Source organism: Dermochelys coriacea, chromosome 2 (genome assembly GCF_009764565.3).
Source record: "Dermochelys coriacea isolate rDerCor1 chromosome 2, rDerCor1.pri.v4, whole genome shotgun sequence".
Lineage (NCBI taxonomy): Eukaryota > Metazoa > Chordata > Testudines > Dermochelyidae > Dermochelys > Dermochelys coriacea.
Window position 1 is genome coordinate 80,283,177 of NC_050069.1, and position 18,056 is coordinate 80,301,232.

The 18,056-nt window shown below is 36.6% G+C and overlaps 1 protein-coding gene across 2 annotated transcripts in view; it reads left to right on the forward strand.

The window, feature by feature from the left end:
- CDH2 (cadherin 2) overlaps positions 1–18,056 on the forward strand; it is a 181,416-nt gene that overhangs the window by 111,198 nt on the left and 52,162 nt on the right. For both annotated transcript variants that reach the window (XM_038392296.2, XM_043507938.1), the window contains exons 3-5: positions 13,123–13,349; positions 15,696–15,842; positions 17,063–17,218. In XM_038392296.2, coding sequence (XP_038248224.1) covers positions 13,123–13,349; positions 15,696–15,842; positions 17,063–17,218 — 530 coding nt within the window. The remainder of the gene's footprint in view (positions 1–13,122; positions 13,350–15,695; positions 15,843–17,062; positions 17,219–18,056) is intronic.

Below are 18,056 nucleotides of genomic sequence, written 5' to 3' on the forward strand. Positions count from 1 at the left end.
AAACAAGACATCTTCTGGAAATTAAAAGCATCACCAGAACATATTACATAACACTGTTGCTCTGTATTAAAGATTAATAGAGGCCACTGCATTGTCATAAATATTTACTGTTTCTAAAATTTTGACCATGGTTGTTTGAATCCTAGAGGCAGGTCTTTTTTGATTATGCCAGACTAGGCGAGGTTGGGCATAGGACAGCCGACAGAGAGGCACAAATCAGGTGGAGAGAGCAGCATGAGCTCTGGTTCATTGCATTCCTCCATCACAAATATGCACCTCTTTCGAAGGTTAAAGAAACAGGCAACAGCTGAAAAGATGTCTGCCTTCCCTTACCGCTCCCATAGCAGCCAGCTGAGGGAGCAACTCAGATATATAAGGATACAGGCTCAGAGAGCAACTGGCAAAACTAAATGTCTTCTGCATGCTGGGCTGTTGGGGAGGTACTGTGGTTATAAATATAAAATCCCTTACAAAGTAATGAATTAAAGGCTGACATTTTGGAGACATGCACATTTTAGTGCAGTCTCCAAGATTTCAGCCTTTAATTAAAATGTACATTTTAATGCTCATACAGCCTTGTGTTGTAGGACTTGTTTTATTTATTGCAGTAATGTTGGCTAGAAAGTGGTGTAAGACTCACATAGTCAGTTTCATTTTGGGCAAATCATTTCTCTATCCCTACTGGTATAATGAAGATGCTGATACCTACCTTCCTTTGTGAATTGTTTTCAGATCTATGAATGGAAAACTTCTCTATAAGAGCTAAGTATGATGATAATGATTAAGACTTTGTCTACACTAGAACTTTTGTCGATCAGGGGTGTGAAAAAACACACCCCTGACCAACATAAGTTTCACCAACAAAAGTACTGGTGTGGAAAGCGTCTCCCGCCAAAAACAGCTACCACGGCGCATTGTGGGTGGTTTAATTATGCTGGTAAGAGAGTTCTCTCCTGCCAGCATAGAGCGGCTACACAGGAGACCTTACAGTGACGCAGCTGCAGTGGTACAGCTGTGCCGCTTTAAGGTCCATAGTATAGACATAGCCTAATTGTCAAGTAGTCCATAAACTATAGAGAGAATGTCCATATTTCAGTGCCTGTCTCAGCACCTATGTCAGTTTTATACAGCAACTCTTTTTTTCTGTTTTTTTTTTAAACCCCTGCAGACTCGCCATCTGTGAGAGCTGCCAGCCAGCTGTGCTGGTGAGATTAACATAAGAACCATAAGAACATAAGAATGGTCATACCATGTCAGACCAATGGTCCATCTAGCTCAGTATCTTATCTTCTGACATTGGACAGTGCCAGATGCTTCAGAGGGAGTGACCAGAACAGGGCAGTTATCAAGTGTCTGTCATCCAGTCCCAGCTTCTGGCAGTCAGGGACACCGAAAGCATGGGATTGTGTCCCTGGCCATCTTGGGTAATAGCCATTGAAGGATCTGTCCTCCATGAATTTATCTAGTTCATTTTTTGAACCCACTTACACATTTGGCCTTCACAATATCCATTGGCAATGAGTTCCACAGGTTCACTGTGTGTTCTGTAAAGTACTTCCTTTTGTTTGTTGTAAACTTGCTGCCTATTATGTTTGTTTTAAACTTGCTGCCTGTTAATTTCATTGGATGGCCCCTGGATCTTGTGTTATGTGAAGGGGGTAAATAACACCACCTCATTCACTTTCTCCACACCATTCATGATTTTTATAGACCTCTATCGTATCCCGTCTTAGTCATCTCTTTTCCAAGCTGGACAGTCTATCTTTTTAACTTCTCCTCATATAGAAGCTGTTCCATGCCCCTGATAATTTTTGTTGCCCTTCTCTGGACATTTTCCAATTCTAATATATCTTTTATGAGATGGGGTGACCAGAATAGCTGGCAGTATTCCAGGTGTGAGTGTAGCATGGATTTATATAATGGCATTAGACTTTCTATCTTATCTATCTCTTGCCTAATGCTTCCTAACGTTCTGTTAGCTTTTTTGACTATGGCTGCTGCACCTAGAGCAGATTTTTCAGGGAACTGTTCATGATGAGCCAAGATCTCTTTCTTGAATGGTAACAGCTAAGTTAGAACCCATCATTTTGTATCTATTGCTGGGATTATGTTTTCCAGTGAGCATTACTTTGAATTTATCAACATTGAATTCATCTGCCATTTTGTTAGCCAGTCACCCAGTTTTGTGAGATCTTTGTTACTCTTTGCAGCCTGCTTTGAACTTTAACTACTGTGAATAATTTTGTATCATCTGCAGGTTTTGCCCCACCTCACTGTTTACTCTTTAATACAGATCATGTGTGAATATGTTAAACAGCACTGGTCCTAGTACAGATCCCTTTTACCTCTCTCCACTGTGAAAACTGGCCATTTATTCCTTCCCTTCATTTCCTATCTTTTAACTAGTTACTGATCCATGAGAGGACCTTCCTTCTTACACCATGACTGCTTACTTTGGTGGTGGAATCTCCTTCCTTTGAAGTTTTTAAGGTCAGGCTTGACAAAGCCCTGGCTGGGATGATTTAGTTGGGAATTGGTCCTGCTTTGAGCAGGGGGTTGGACTAGATGACCTCCTGCGGTCCCTTCCAACCATGATATTCTGGGAATCTATGATTCTGTATTTTGCTTAAGAGACTTAATACCCAAGAGGGTCCTTGTCAAAGGCTTTCTGAAAGCCAAGTACACTATATCTACTGGATCACCCATGTCTATCTGTTTGTTGACCCCCTCAAAGAATTCTGATAGATTGGTGAGGCATGATTTCTCTTTACACAAGGCATGTTGACTCTTCCCCAGAATATCGTGTTCATATATATATATGATAATTCTATTCTTTAGTGTAGTTTCAACTGCCTGGTACTGACGTTAGGCTTGCTGGCCTGTAATTGCCAGCATCACCTCTGGAGTCTTTTAACAAGTCAGCATTACATTAACTATCCTCTAGTCATTTGGTCTGAGCATGATTTAAGCAATAGGTTACATACCACATTTAGTAGTTTGCAGTTTCATATTTGAGTTCCTTCAGAACTCATGAGTACATACTATGTGGTCCTGGTGACTTATTACTGTTTAATTTATCATTTTGTTCCCAAACCTTCTCTATTGACACTTCAATCTGGGACAGTTTTTCAGATTTGACACAGGCCTGCCCCATTATACTTTTTCATTTGATTTGTCTGAGTTTATGCTCCTTTTTATTTTCATCCGTAGGATTTGATTTCCAATTTTTAAAGAATATATTTTGTCTCTAAGTTCCAACTTGACTCTATTGTTTAGCCACGGTGGCATTTTTTTTTGTCCCGACTGTTTATTATTTTTATTGGGAGGAGGAGGGTAATATGTATAGTTAGAGCCTCTATTATGATGTTTTTAAAAAGTTTACATTGAGCTTGCAGTCATTTCATTCTTGTGATTGTTTCTTTTAATTTCCATTCAACGAGCCTAATCATTTTTGTGTAGTTCCCCTATTTCAAGTTAAATGCTTCTGTGGTGGGTTTCTTTAGTATTTTCCCCCTTACAAGGATGTTAAATTTAATTACATTATTGTTGCTATTACTGAGCAGTTCAGTTATATTCACCTCTTAGACCATATCTAAGTACTAAATCAAGAATTGCCTCTCCCCTTGTGGGTTCCAAGACTAGCTAAAGCAGTGTCTAGAAATTTTATCTCTACATCCCATCCTTTGGTGACATGTTCCCAATCAATGTCATGAGAGTTGAAATCCCCCATTGTGACTTGGTTTTCTGTTTTTGTAGCCTCTCTAATCTCCCTGAGCATTTCACAATCACTACCATCATCCTGATCAGGTGGTCAGTAGTATATTCCTACTGCTATATTCTTATAGTTTGTGTCATTTAAGATTTTTACTATATTTGGCTCCATGCTTTCTCTTGCAGATAGTGCCACGCCCCCACCAGTGTGATCTACTCTGTCATTCCTATATATTTTGTACCGTGATATTGCCATGTCCCATGGATTATCATCGTTCCACTGCCTGTTATATCAATATCCCCATTTAATACTAGGCACTCAGGTTCACCCATCTTAGTATTTATTTAAACTGCTTGTATTTTTATACAGTCACTTATCAAATTTGTCAATATTTAGTTGTCTGCTTTCATATGATGTAATTGAATGGGACTTCTTTCATTTGACTGTTTCTCTTCAGTTCTTATCTATGCTTTATCAATTTCTCTCCTCTCCTCTCTACTATGATACAAAGTATCCCCTTTAATAAATCCTCCCCAAGGGATGTGTCTGTCCAAATCATGTGTTCCTCTGTACCTGTTGGCTTTCCCCTAGCTCTTAGTTTAAAAATTCCTCTCTGACCTTTAATTTTATTTGCCTGTGTTGGCTCCCCCCTTTCCCAAAATGTTCCACAGTTCCTATCAAACCTAAATTCATCCTCCAAACAACTTTGTCTCATCCACGTGTGAACAGTAGGTTGACTGAAAGCACGAGTAGCAACCAAGGATCAACACATCAGGCCTGTTCTCATACTGCTAAGCCTACAACGCCCCACTTCTCAGCCATCCCTACCCCATACTTAGAGTCAGAGCACATGAAGTGATGGACTCACTCTGACTGGGCATGATTGAAGTTTGCAAGCCTAGTGGCAGGAGAGCCACAGCACCTCCATTTAGAGTGGATATTGGAGATTTTGTAGATTGAAAGGTGGGGCAAAGAGAGGCTAAGTGATAGACAAAATCATAAAAAATATGAAAACAGAAAACTCAGGCAGAAGGAGAAAATAGGAGACAGGGAAGAGCAAAAAATAAAATAGAACTTGGAGCCTGAATATATAGAGATGGTGGAAAGTACAGTGCAGCAACTGGGACGGGGAGAAAATAGCAAAGGGGACACAGACACTTACTCTCTTCTGCACCCTGGGCTTTTGCATTTAAGGTGGGGGAAGAGCTGTCTCTTGCATTTTCTAGGAATGACTTAAAACAAATAGAAAACATTGGTTGTTTTCCTTTTACAATGTAATATTTAAACAGCCTTCTAAATTCTACAGTGTGCTGACAAGTAGTAGCATCTCAGTTTCTTAAACCACAAAAAATTGCCTTAGAAAAGAAGCTATTATTTTAAAATATATTGAAGACAAAGAAATGTCCCTGCTTAGAGCCTAAACTGTGAAGCTGGTCTATTTTCTGCTGGCTATGTGTAAGTCTACACTTTCCCTTCAGTCTCCTGGTCCAACTGTTCAACAGATATTCTTTAATTACCAAATTGGATTTTAGCAGTTGTAGTGAGTTGATATATTGTGGGCACATGAGATTAGTGTTTAATTCTGCTTTTTATTACTATCTAGAATTGTATACTTGAAAAAGTATTGCAGATGTATTGCACACTCCAGAGTACAGAAATGATACTTATTACTGAGTTTTCTTCCAACTGGCACCAGTTTGAAAAAGTTCCAGTAGAGCTCTGCAGTGATGCATATCCTTATATTTACCAACAGTGTGTTAAATAATGTAAAGTGAAGGAGGACTGCAATCTCTTAATATGTATATATTTTAAAACTTAAGTAGTGGTCTAAATATAAACATTTTCCCTCATCACCCCAAGATGTTTACTCTCTTCTCTTGTATTTTATTTTTTCTGAAATAAAGACAAAAGGGATGTCAGAGCTCAGAAAGACTTTGTGTTAGTGAGTGGTATGGAAAAGAATTGAAAAGGATCAGTGAATCAGATGTAATTTGGGCTCTGTTTGAGATACCAAATCTTGTGTTTTGCTGACGGCCAGTATTCCTGTTTTGAAAAGCTGCATAGGCACTTCTATCAAACAGAAAGAACTTTATCCCTATTTTCATTCTGGCATGCCTATTATGACTTTGTTCAGCAAGCAAAGAGGATTATGGGAAATGGAAAGTAGGTGACATGTTTTATTAAAGAACTGTGCAAGTCTTTCACTGTGAATTGAAGGATTGAACAGTCTTGTGATAGTATTCTCGTTCACAGGTAACTTTAAAAATATATTAATTTAGCTAGCTTAAGAAGAAACCAAGTAGCATTGAATGTGAAAATTTGCTTTTAAAAAGTGACTGTAAGGCATGCTTTAGGTTCAATATTTCTCATTTACATTTTGCAACAAAAATATTCAGTACAGCTGAAAGTATACTTTTTAAAATTAAAAACTATGAAACTGCACAGAGAATAAGAAAAATAAAAGGTGAAACTTCTGTCTCTCTCTCTCTCTCTGTGTCTCTGACATAAACACCCAGATTGTCTTGAACGTATAATATTTTAGGACAACGTAAATGCCACAACACCTGGTGTGATGCCATCAACCGTGGGCACTCTGGCTGGCACAACAGTGCTTAGTATACTCTGTTTGATTGATGATGATGTTGCATATAATGTTGTTGCTACTTGGAAACAAATTAGCTCTTGTACTGAATGGCAAAAAAAATAGCAGAAACTGGCACAAAGTATTTTTTCCAGGATATTGTCCTAATAAGTCATTCACAGTGTAAAAAGTGCATAAATTTCACAGAGTAACACTTGTATTCTAGCAATAGGTTAAAACTGATGCATACCAAAACTTGTTTTTAAACCATTATATTAGCACTGTTTTCAACTGATGAGATAAACTAACCCTGTGACTTAGGTCTCAACTCTGCAAATATTATTTTTTCCCCTTTAGTTAGGCTTTTTTTTTTTTTTTTAACTAAAGGATTAGTGAACTGAGTAAGGGAGCCTTACAACACGGAGATGTGGAAAGCTGAGCTACTAAAGATCAGATTGTGGAACCCTTAACACTGCAATAACTCAGACGAATAGTCCCACTGATTTCAATTGTATTGCTTGTGTGATTAATGATCACATCATTGTGAGTAACACTTTCACAATCTTGCTCTGAGTTTGCACAAATTTGCAGAGCATTTTGTGAGAGGAGAGGATTTGCAATCAAAGAGCTATATATGGCCCTTAATAAGCATCTGAACTCCCATTGTATCATATGTACTGCATAAGACTTATTGAAGTTAGGTACTACTCAACATGAGTAAGGATGTCAGAATGTAACACATAGAGTATGTCTACACAGCAGCTGGATACCCACGGCTGCCCGGTGCTAACCAAATTGGGATCGCAGACTCAGGCTGTGGGGCTGTTTCATTGCTGTATAGAGCTCTGGGCTTGGGGTAGCACATATGCGGTGGGAGGGTCCCAGATCTCAGGCTCCAGCCTGAGCCTGGAAGTCTACATAGCAATGGAACAGCCCAAGCCCCATGAGCCCCATGACTTGGCACAGATTTTTCTTAGTTTTCTGTGTAGAGATACCCTAAGAATGTAGACCAAGATATTTAAAAGGAACTAGTGTGTTCGTATGCCTGTTTTTCTGAAAGCACTAAGGAACTTCTCTCTGAAAGTCCACTAAGGTGTCTCAAGTTAGGCACCCAAATAACAGAAGCACCCAAAAGTAACTAGACTTTAAAAAAAATATTTTTGGTAGAGAATGGAATAATTATAAAATGTGGTGCGTGTGTGTAAGGACAGACCCAAAAGGTGCTACAAAAAAGAATTAAATAACATGTTAAAAAGAATACTAATATTGAAGCATCTGTAAAAGATACAATGAAAATTTTAAGTATAACATTTAAGCATGGTTATAATCAGAAAAGTGACTATGTAAAAATGACCTAATATTTGATATTTATTCGCCAATTAATGATTTTCCTATAAAATTTGCTTGTCTTGCAAGTGAAGACAAAGATATTTTTAATTGCAATTACTGCAGTTACATCCTGTTGCCCAGAAACCAAACTTGTTTTTTCTTCTATGTACATCATCAGTAATAAAGATTCTGAAATCAGATGATGCATAAGGCAGGCTACAATATACTTCTTCACAGCTACAATAATCCTACAGTTCTGATACTATAAAAAAATCTAAATTTGTATATTACTTGAAGATTACCTATATTTGTATTGAAAGATGTCTCATGAGCATTTCTTGTGTCAATCTGGGGTACCACAAGTTGAAATATGAGTGGTTCTGTTCAGATGTTTAAATTGGGAGTAACTGATCCTCTTATAAAGAAGGGGATAACCAGTCTGAACAAAATACAATGTTATAAAGCAGTATATTTTATTTTGTAAAAATATTTTTTTCCAGTTTCCCTATCTATGAAACAGTACAGTGTTCAGATGTTAAAAATCTTTAGACTGTCAGAAATCAAGGTAGAGCATCCCTAAATGCTTTCTTGTACTGTCAGAAGTAAAGAAACATGACTAGAAGTATGCAGACTGGGTAATTGATGTGTAATTGTATCATGGTTACTTTTGTTGCTATTTGTTTGATTCACTGAGACGTTATCCTGCAGGGATAAATATATCTGGATTTTCCATTTTATGACATATTTTGTTTGCTATTTTTTGGAAATATGTGTTTAATAGCACTTGGAAATTACAGTATAATCTCCAAAATATCCACTAAGTGGACATTAGCTCTGAGGACAACATTAGGCTAAGATAAGTAACATTGTTTCTATAAAATACAACCAATGTTGAACCATATTTCTGCCTTTAACCTCCAAGCATGGACTCGCATTTTAAAGCTGAAAAATCCAAATGGCAAACTACCCCTGACTGTCTTGGGATTAGCACAAATAAATGAAGTTGCATATACATATTTTGTTTGAAAGTATCTTTACTGATTATATGAAGATAGCCCTTTCCTTACACTTTTTTCTGAGTCCTTAGTTAAAACTCCCCTTGATTTCAGTGGGAGTTTTGCCTGAGAGAGGATCATAGGAGCAGGCTGTCAAATTGCAAACCAACTTGTTAATGGAGAAACTGAAAGTATATTTTAATTGTATGAGAAATGACGCTACTTAATTGAAACTTACTGGTAAAGTACATGAGAGTAGAGATGTATTTTACAGATATTATGAATCATTCATTTCATTAGTGTGTGAAAGTTTAGTTCTCTAGTGTACTCTAAATGAAATTGCATATTTTGTAGTACTTCAGGTTTTGTACACTACACATTAAGACATATGTTTTTGTTAATTGCATACAAGAAAATTTAATTTGAGAGTTTATTTAAAACCACAGAGATGCAGGAGTTTAACTTATCTTTTTGTGGTTGCAGAGATTAATTTTTTTCCCTTTTAGGCAACAAATATGTATTTGTTTTGGTTGGCATATAATAAAAAGCGATCTCCAATTAATAAATTTTATTTACTCTATAAATTCAAAACTGTCAAATGGATTACCTTTTACAATACTCCATATTTAACAGCACAACAATAACAATACAAATAACAATAACATAAATGTAAATTTTGCTTCTGGATTAAAGCTCATATCCTGCAAATACTTACGCACAGGAGTAACTTTAAGTAGTCCCATTCACTTCAATGGGAATATTCACATAATTAAAGTTAAGTATGTGTGAGTGTTGGTAGGCTTTTTGAAATCTAAATTTCAGCCTTTCATAATTAGTCTGCTTCCTTTAACTTGCAGAGATTTATATTTGATTATTTATGTAGATACCACTAATAAAGAACAATAAAAGACTATGTAAATATCTGTCATTTTTGTTGGCACAGAAACAACAATATGCTGCAAAAAATATAGCTGATAAATCTTTTTAAAGTGAAAAATATCCATTATAATTTTTTTTTGACAGTAACATTGTTTTGGAAATCTGCATCCCTTTCAAGGTGTTTGGAATGTGATTAGTATCAGTAATGTGTATTCTCAATGAAAAATGTTTCCTTACTACTTCTACAAAATCTCACTACTAATTAGCATTGAAAGCAAATAATTAGAATTCCATCTTTGTTGATACCAGTTAAGCACTGAAAAATGAAGCAAACTAAACTGAATCAAATTTACGAGATTAATAGCCATGCAGTTGGGGAAAAGGTAGCTACTACTCAACCTGTACTCTGTCAAGGTAATTTAATTATGAACAAAAAGAAAAGGAGTACTTGTGGCACCTTAGAGACTAACAAATTTATTAGAGCATAAGCTTTCGTGAGCTACAGCTCACTTCATCGGATATACTTCTCTGTAATTTGTTAATGTGTGCTCTTTGCAGAAGGAGAATAATTCTGCCAGGGCATTGACAATTTTAAACATTTTAGGCAGGTTGCTGACAAAAGACAGAGGTTTTTTTGAATCTCATAACATATAGTTGCCTGGAGGAAGAATATCAATGAAGTGGATAGCGGATTAATTTTTTTTTTTGAGTTATTAGGATCTATATGAGAGAAAGTGGGGGGGATGGGAAATCTTTCAATTTCTCATGAATTTTAGTATATAAAATTGGATGCATCAAATTACTGAATAATACTTTTAAAATTATATTTTTTCATATAATAATATCTTAATAGTTCTTTTGAATCATGCTCATTGCAGTGTTCCTTTTAAGTCTTTCCTCTAAAAAAGAAAAAGAGAAGAAAAGAAATCAAGTTACAATTTATATGTATTATCCCCCCCAACACACATACTCACTCACTCACTTGTCAGGAGTTAGATCATGCCCCCAAGATCCACAGACAAATATCATTATTCTCTTCCCCTGCAACAGGAATCCCCTGTTAAGCAGGAGCCCCCAGCTAGTTGCGGAAGGCTGACAAAGACCCATGGGTCATGTGCATGGTTCTGACTCCTTGCTGACCCTTTCAAACCTAACTGTTTTTAACAAAGTGTCTTACAGGGCTCCCTCTCTACTGGGAGTTCTGCATCTCCATGGGAGCAGAGCCAGCATGAAGATGTGCTCTTGGGTACCCTAGTTTCTGTCCCATTCTGTTCTGATTGCTCACTTTCTTCTCTGAAGTGATTTAAAAAATCATTGAGAAGATCCTCACAGTTTTACTCTCCATAGAGCCCTACAGCTTATCTGATTATTTGTAAATAGGATTCAGAACTGCTCTTAATGGCATTTTCTAAAGGAGAATGTGGAATATTGTTAGCTTAGTTTATTTGAATGCTGTTTTGAGGAGATTGCAATAGTAGATTTCAGGATAATTAAGACCACCCATTCTGGGTACTTTTATTCTTACAGTTCTATAATTAATATAGTCTAGTGTGGGATTATATTCTGGTTAGAAGGTCAGAACACAGAAGTATGTCTAATTAGGACTATGATTTCTTTCTTTACAGAGTTGCTGTAACCAATTATTTTATTTGTATTTTTTGGCTACCTGTTGGAATTCAGAATATGAACTTGCCTTGGTAAATTAGGTCAAATAATGAAGTAGTATGGATGAGGGAATAAGGGATAAGTTATTGCTTGGCTCACATCTAGGAAGGGGAAAAAAACTTCAAAAAACTAACATTTTAAAATTTCTATTGAATTTTCTGTATTTTTGAAAAAAGAAATAAAGTTTTATATATATAATTTTCCAGTCGTTATCCTCTTTGTTTGCGTCAGAGGTCAAAGGGATGTGGGAGACCCAGCATAACACAAAAGGATTAGTGAGGAAACTAATTTTATCTGTCATTTGAACGTCAGTCCCAATCCTTGGAGTTCAAGTATCAAAAATTATAATCTCTCTTCTCCCTACCTTTCTTATAACTATAGTATTTAAAAAAAAAGCATACGATATGCAGCTTTTAGCAGGGTTTCTCTTGAGGGCAATCTTTAGATTTTGGGAGACTTATAGTTTGTGCATCATTCATTTCAGTGTAAAAGTTCAAGAACTGGAATGAGGCACAAGGATAGGATTCATCTTCACTATCTACATTTCAGCCCAGCCTTTAATAATAATGTTTTGCACTTCTGTTGTTCATACAATCTGAAGGTCTCAAAATGCTCTGAAAACATTAAAGGAAGATAATCAATTTTAAAGCCACATTTCCATCTGATTTTTTTTACTTGCTGTTGTTACAAGTAACACTGACAATAACTAGAAATAAAGAGGACCATAGAGAAAAAAAGCTGTTGTAGTTTGTGCATTTTACAGTATTGTGTATATATTCGGTTTCACTAAATCTGTTTCACTGTGGATCTTTCACATTACAAAAGAGGAGAGGAAAACATTTGTAAATAGGAAAATATTTTTAAATAGGAAAATGTGATTGTTAAAGGGAGCTTATAGGCAAGACCAGTACCTGTAACCGATTTTAATCTACTTTTTGAAATTTACTAGATTTCAAGTGAATTGCATCCCTTTAAGACTTCTAGCATTCCTATGAGGAAAGCATATATTATAATTCCCCTTTTACAAATGGGGAAACTGAGGACCGGAGCTATTATGTGATCTGTCCACAGTAATACAGCATGTCAGTGACAGAGACAGGAATAGAAAGTAGGTCTAACTCCCAGTGTTGTGCACTGACCTCTAGGCTGCTACTTTACTGCTGTTAGCACTGGAGGTGCTGAATCTAAACCAAGTTTGTGATGATGATTGCCACATATTAAAAATGTCCGGGGCATATTTTTTTCCAGTCCATGATAGCAGTTTGACTACTTTCTCTCCACTCAATCCTTTTCACTAGTTTTAGGTGTTCATAAAGGGAAAAAGACCATTTTAATTTTCAAAACGCATATTCTTTTGTGCACTTGTTTTGTCATTCTCTGCAGAAAGTCTAAAGAGGTCATAGTGAAATCTAACTCTAGATATGAAAAAACTATCCTTTTTTAAAAAAGTTACGAATAGAAAAATCTCCCTTTGACAGGAGCTCCTCTGTGTCGGTTAGAAGAGCCCCAAGTGTTCTTCATTTTAATCCCCTATGGCCTTTGACCACTTGGGTTCATCTATCACATATACTTATTAGTGATAGTAATTGCAGTCAAGGTCAAAGAGGCTGGACCTGTATTTGGAGCCAGTCAGTTCTGCCCCTTTGCGAGAGAGAGCGGGTGGTTGTTGTGGAGCTCAAGGCCCCTGTAGTAGAAAACAGGCAATCTGGGAAGGAGAACTTAGTGTTCCCTTTCTGAAGTATGCCACTATTATGTGGGCTGATCCATAAAATACGATTTTTAATTCCTAAAGAATGCGTGCATTTAACATGATGAAATGACAGTGAGTTTATTGTTACTGAGGAGAATAGGCTTTTAAGATACAGGTTTTTGTTCTTGACCTAACACCAGCTGATGATTGAGTTTAAGCAGGCTCTGTCTCTTTCAGTTCTTATATTCTCGATGTTTTTTGTGTTTTACAGTGGGATTTAGAAGCTGTGATGAAAAGAGAAAAGTACAGTTTGAAAGCAGCGAGCCAGCAGATTTTAGAGTAGGTGAAGATGGTGTGGTATATGCAGCAAGAAGCTTTCAGCTTTCTACAGACCCCACTGAATTCATCATATATGCTCAAGACAAGGAAACCCAGCAACAGTGGCAAGTGGTGGTGAAGCTGAGCATCGAGTCAACATTTGCAGAGCATTCAGAAAAGGTAAAACATTTGCCTTTGGAAATGTCACTGAACATAGGTTTTAGACTAAATCTGTCACACACTTCCATATCTGACTTCCTGCTAGTGGGTAACTAGTGCATAAATAATTGTAAAGCTGTAGTCTTTAAAAATAATGTTCCATAATCTATTATTTTGTAGCCCTGCTAAAGTCATGCAAACCCATATCTATTTAAAGATCCAGAAATCATTTGTATTTGAACATATTGTTTGTACAGTTTGAGATTTGTACCTGAATTTAAATTGGAAGTAGTCATTTCTTTATTTTAAATTGCTGGAGAGCATTACAGTATTTATTCAAGCAGTTAAATTTAACCACAAAATAAACAAATCTCTGCTAGAATCCATCAATCAAGATTAGACTAGAAGTGTAGATTTACAGCAGTAGCAGGAAAGCATTCCTGGCGCAGAGTATTTGTATTGTCCCTTAATAATCAAATTGAGGACTGGAAATTATTTAGGATTCCAGCACTACTTTTAGGGAAGATAGTCTCACTCTGGAGGAAACCAATATAGGCCAAGCCAAAGTAACACAAAATTGAACCTACCAATTACCAATACAGTTAACCTAATATACTACTACCTGTAGTAAAATATTATGTGATATTTCTGCTACACCCACCCCTTATACTACTACCTGCTTTTTTTACTTCCTTTTGCAAAGCATCTTTTTAAAAAATAAATATTCTTCATAGATTGATATAGCCACACTAAAATTATAGTTACAGATCAAAGACTTAAGTAGCTATTTCAAAATAGATTGCATTTAGTTGTGCTGTATATTTTTCTAAGAATAAGCAATTGTTCTGGGTTTTGGAGACATTTAAGACCAAGTCTTAATAAACAAGCATGTGATGGTTTACATTAAAGAGGCACACAAGAAACTGTTCCTTTCAGAGGACATCTTTTAAGCAAAGAAAGTAGTATCCTTAACTTGGATAAACTCAGGTAAAATAACAGTGACACCTCAGCTTTTAACTTGAGTTTGCAACTCAAGTTAAAGCCTCTAAAAAAGCCTGCAGTCGAATTCCAGCTCTTAACCAGAGTTACAAGCCAAGTTGCTGTGTCATCACTACTATTTTAACCCAGGTTACCTAACCTGATTTAAGAGATCACATTTTTGCAGTGAAGACAAACCCTTTGGACCCAGTTCTGGTGCCCTCAGTCACACTCAGGTAGTACCTTACATGTGAGGGTATGTCTACACTGCAAAGAGAAACCCGCTGCACCAAATCCGAGTCCAGGTCAGTTGACTTGGGCTTGGGCAATGAGGCTAAAAATTGCAGTGTAGACATTGAGGCTTTGGTTAGATTAGCTGGGCTCCGAGACCCTCCGCCCTCGCTGGTTTTCAGACCTGGGGCTCCAAACCAAGCCCAAACGTCTAAACTGCTATTTTTAGCCCCACAGTCCAACCCCCTCAAGCAAAAGCCAGTTGACTCTGGCTCTGAGACTCAGCACCATAGGTTTTTCTTTGCAGCGTAGGCATACCCTTACTGGATTGGAGCTACTCACTTGAAAGGCACTATTCAAAGGGAGTGAGGGTAGCAGAAACTGGCCCTCAGTTCCCACCTGCAGTTTTTAGCCTCCAACACGTTTACTTGATTCAAAATAACTTTTTTCCCCAAAGTAACCAAAGAATGTATTTTGAGCTTTTTTCCCTAACCAGAGTAACATGTCTGTATGCACATGTGCATTAAGAGCAAAAGGCTGAAATAACTGTAGATGTAGAGAGGAATATAAAGGCAATGTTGACACCAGCAGAGATTAATGCCCACTGTGCAAAGTGGGTCATCTACAACATCCATCATGGATGACATAGGTTTAAAATAATTACAGCATTAATTCTATGGGATTTAATAAGGTCATAAATATTTCAGACATTCCTTACCAGTATGTATTAAACTTCTCTTGGAACTCAAATTATATTTTAGCACACCCAGATCTAAATTTAATATACAGTTTCACATTACCTGAACTATAGTTCCAATTAATGAGATTATATACATATAAAGGCATCCTATTAAAATTCTGCACAATATTAACTACTATTCAACTGGAATATAGAAAGTGCAAAGTAGTTTACACAGCAGTACTGGGTAATAAATTGCTTATAATTCCATTTGACCTCCAAGTGGCATGCTGAAAAAGAAGGAATTGCTACTATTTCATAGGAAAAATGTAATAATATTGCTTATTTCCATTTTGTACTGTGAACCCAATAAATAGCTTCATAAACATGGAATGAAGTGTGTGTCTCAGGCAATGGTATGAAAACCATTCTCCAATATACACATTTTTACCAATTCTCATTCTAATGTCTGTTTTAAGGACGAAAGGAAAATTGAAGAAATAGTATTTCCACGGCAACAATATAAGCACAGCAGTCATCTGCAGAGACAAAAGAGAGACTGGGTCATCCCTCCAATCAACTTACCAGAAAACTCCAGAGGGCCTTTTCCTCAGGAATTAGTTAGGGTAAGGTAATTAAAAACCAAGAAGGCAGAAGTGTGATTTAAGAATTCCTTGGAAGTCAACTTCCGGTGTCATTGATAGTCTTAATGCTTATCAAAGATTAAAGGACCAAATTCAAATTGTTATATCTATTCATAAGATATTGGGCCAAATTCTGTGGTCTGCCAAGCCCTCTTTGTTTTTCTTACATTGAATTACAGTGAATTTAAATCAGACAGCAATTGCCCTGAAGTAGGGGGAACCTCGGCTGGTGCAAAAGGTGGCATTTCGTGACTCAGCCAGCTCTGCTGCATCCTGCACTGGAACCTCCCCACTTGTGTGTTTGTGTATGTGTTTGTTGGGAGAGGCGGGGGAAGAGATAGGCATGTCAGAGGAGGGGAACAAGGGGAAGGGACGTGGCTGATTGAGGTTACAAGGCCTGCTGTGCAAAAATGCACAGCAAGTAGGTGTCTATTACCAAGCATTCCTGCACAAGAGGCTGGGGGGAGGTGTTCCATTAGTGTTGCCTGCACAGTCAATTTACCAAAAGGGTGGGAATGGGTGGGTATGTGTGTGTGTGTACGGGGTAACAGATGTGAACATGGCTCTACCCTGTCTATGCACTTGCAAGTGACTTTCTTAAAGGTGTAACAAAGGCTACCAGTGAACATACTATAAAATCAATTTCTACTTTATTTGTTAGCCAAGAACTCAGTTCAAAGTTCAGTATTTCCCCTGCAGTAACCGTGCAATCACAAGCACCTAAATGGTTGCAATATTACAAGTATTATAAAAGAAATGCAGAATGCTGAACACAGGTCTTGAAAGGTAAATGAAAGAGACTGTCTTACAGTATATTTTAATGTTCACAAATCTTGTGTACTGTTTTAGGAGCTAAGAAGTAAATTTAAGGATAAAAGTATTTAATTATTTTTAGTAATATAATTCATCCTATTGTGGAAAAAGTAGAGATTTATAAGATGGGTCACTTTACATGAAAATTTTTCTGAAATATTCAGTGACTGATTTTCTGACAATGATTTATTATAATACTGAAAAGCCCAAACATTGTATAAGTGTTCATGCCTCTGCCATTGTTTTCTTGTAAATATAATTTCAGCCTAAATATATTAATATATTTAATATTATTAATATTAAAATGATGCCAATCTACTGTTCTTCACTCTCAGTTCCAATTTCTTGTTCTGTTTAACTAACATAAACCTCATCTTCTTGACACTTAGATTAGGTCTGATCGTGATAAAAGTCTTTCACTGAGGTACAGTGTTACTGGACCAGGAGCTGACCAGCCTCCAACTGGAATCTTCATCATCAATCCCATCTCAGGTCAACTGTCAGTGACAAAACCTTTAGATCGGGAGCAGATAGCTTCATTTCATGTAAGATTTTAATTTACCATAAATCAAAGATAAACATCTACTTCAAATTTTATTTGTGCGTCTGGCACAATTTTCTACAAGATGTGAATTAAAGAGTTTATACTGGATTGGAATTAATATTTATTCTACTTATTATACATAATACAGGGAACTCCTAGCATGTTGAAACAGCTTAACAAATGTGAGTTAGTGTATTTAGATAATTCAAGAAGGCTGAAATGAGAATGCTGTAGTTTATTTTTCTGATTTATACCATTGATTACAAATTCCACCATATTGTTTGTTTGACAGAAGTTAATTTTTAATATAACACCCTAACTTGGGCATAATTATACTGGAATTTCAGCAGCTAAAATTTGAGAAATGGATGGAAAGAAAAACTACCAGGTTTCATTTTCAGGCAAATCTAGCATTTTAAGGGAATTGTAATTGTAAATTAGGTCTCTCTGTTTATGAAAGCTATGTTCTTTGCTCTAGAAAAATTGCAAAGTAAACCAAATATTCTGCAGCACTAGTAGAGAAAAAATATTTGGTTGCAAAGCAGGAAACCAAGGTTTGACCTGAAATGGCCCTCACTTGAAACCATAGGGAAGAGAGACAGTTCCTGGAGATAATTTCCAGAGTAGGATAGTTTTAGTGCACAATTTCTTGGCCCATCTGAGGAGCAAGTGTAATCCTTCCTTCTAACATAGATTTAGCAGTTGCTATTCACAGATGGAGTTTGACCATGCTAGGGTGCAGCATCTATCGAATTCATGGGAATTTACCAAGAATTTGGATTAACCAAAACAATTTGTTTTAGCTCTTTCCCTTTCAGTTCCAATTTAAATATTAGCGA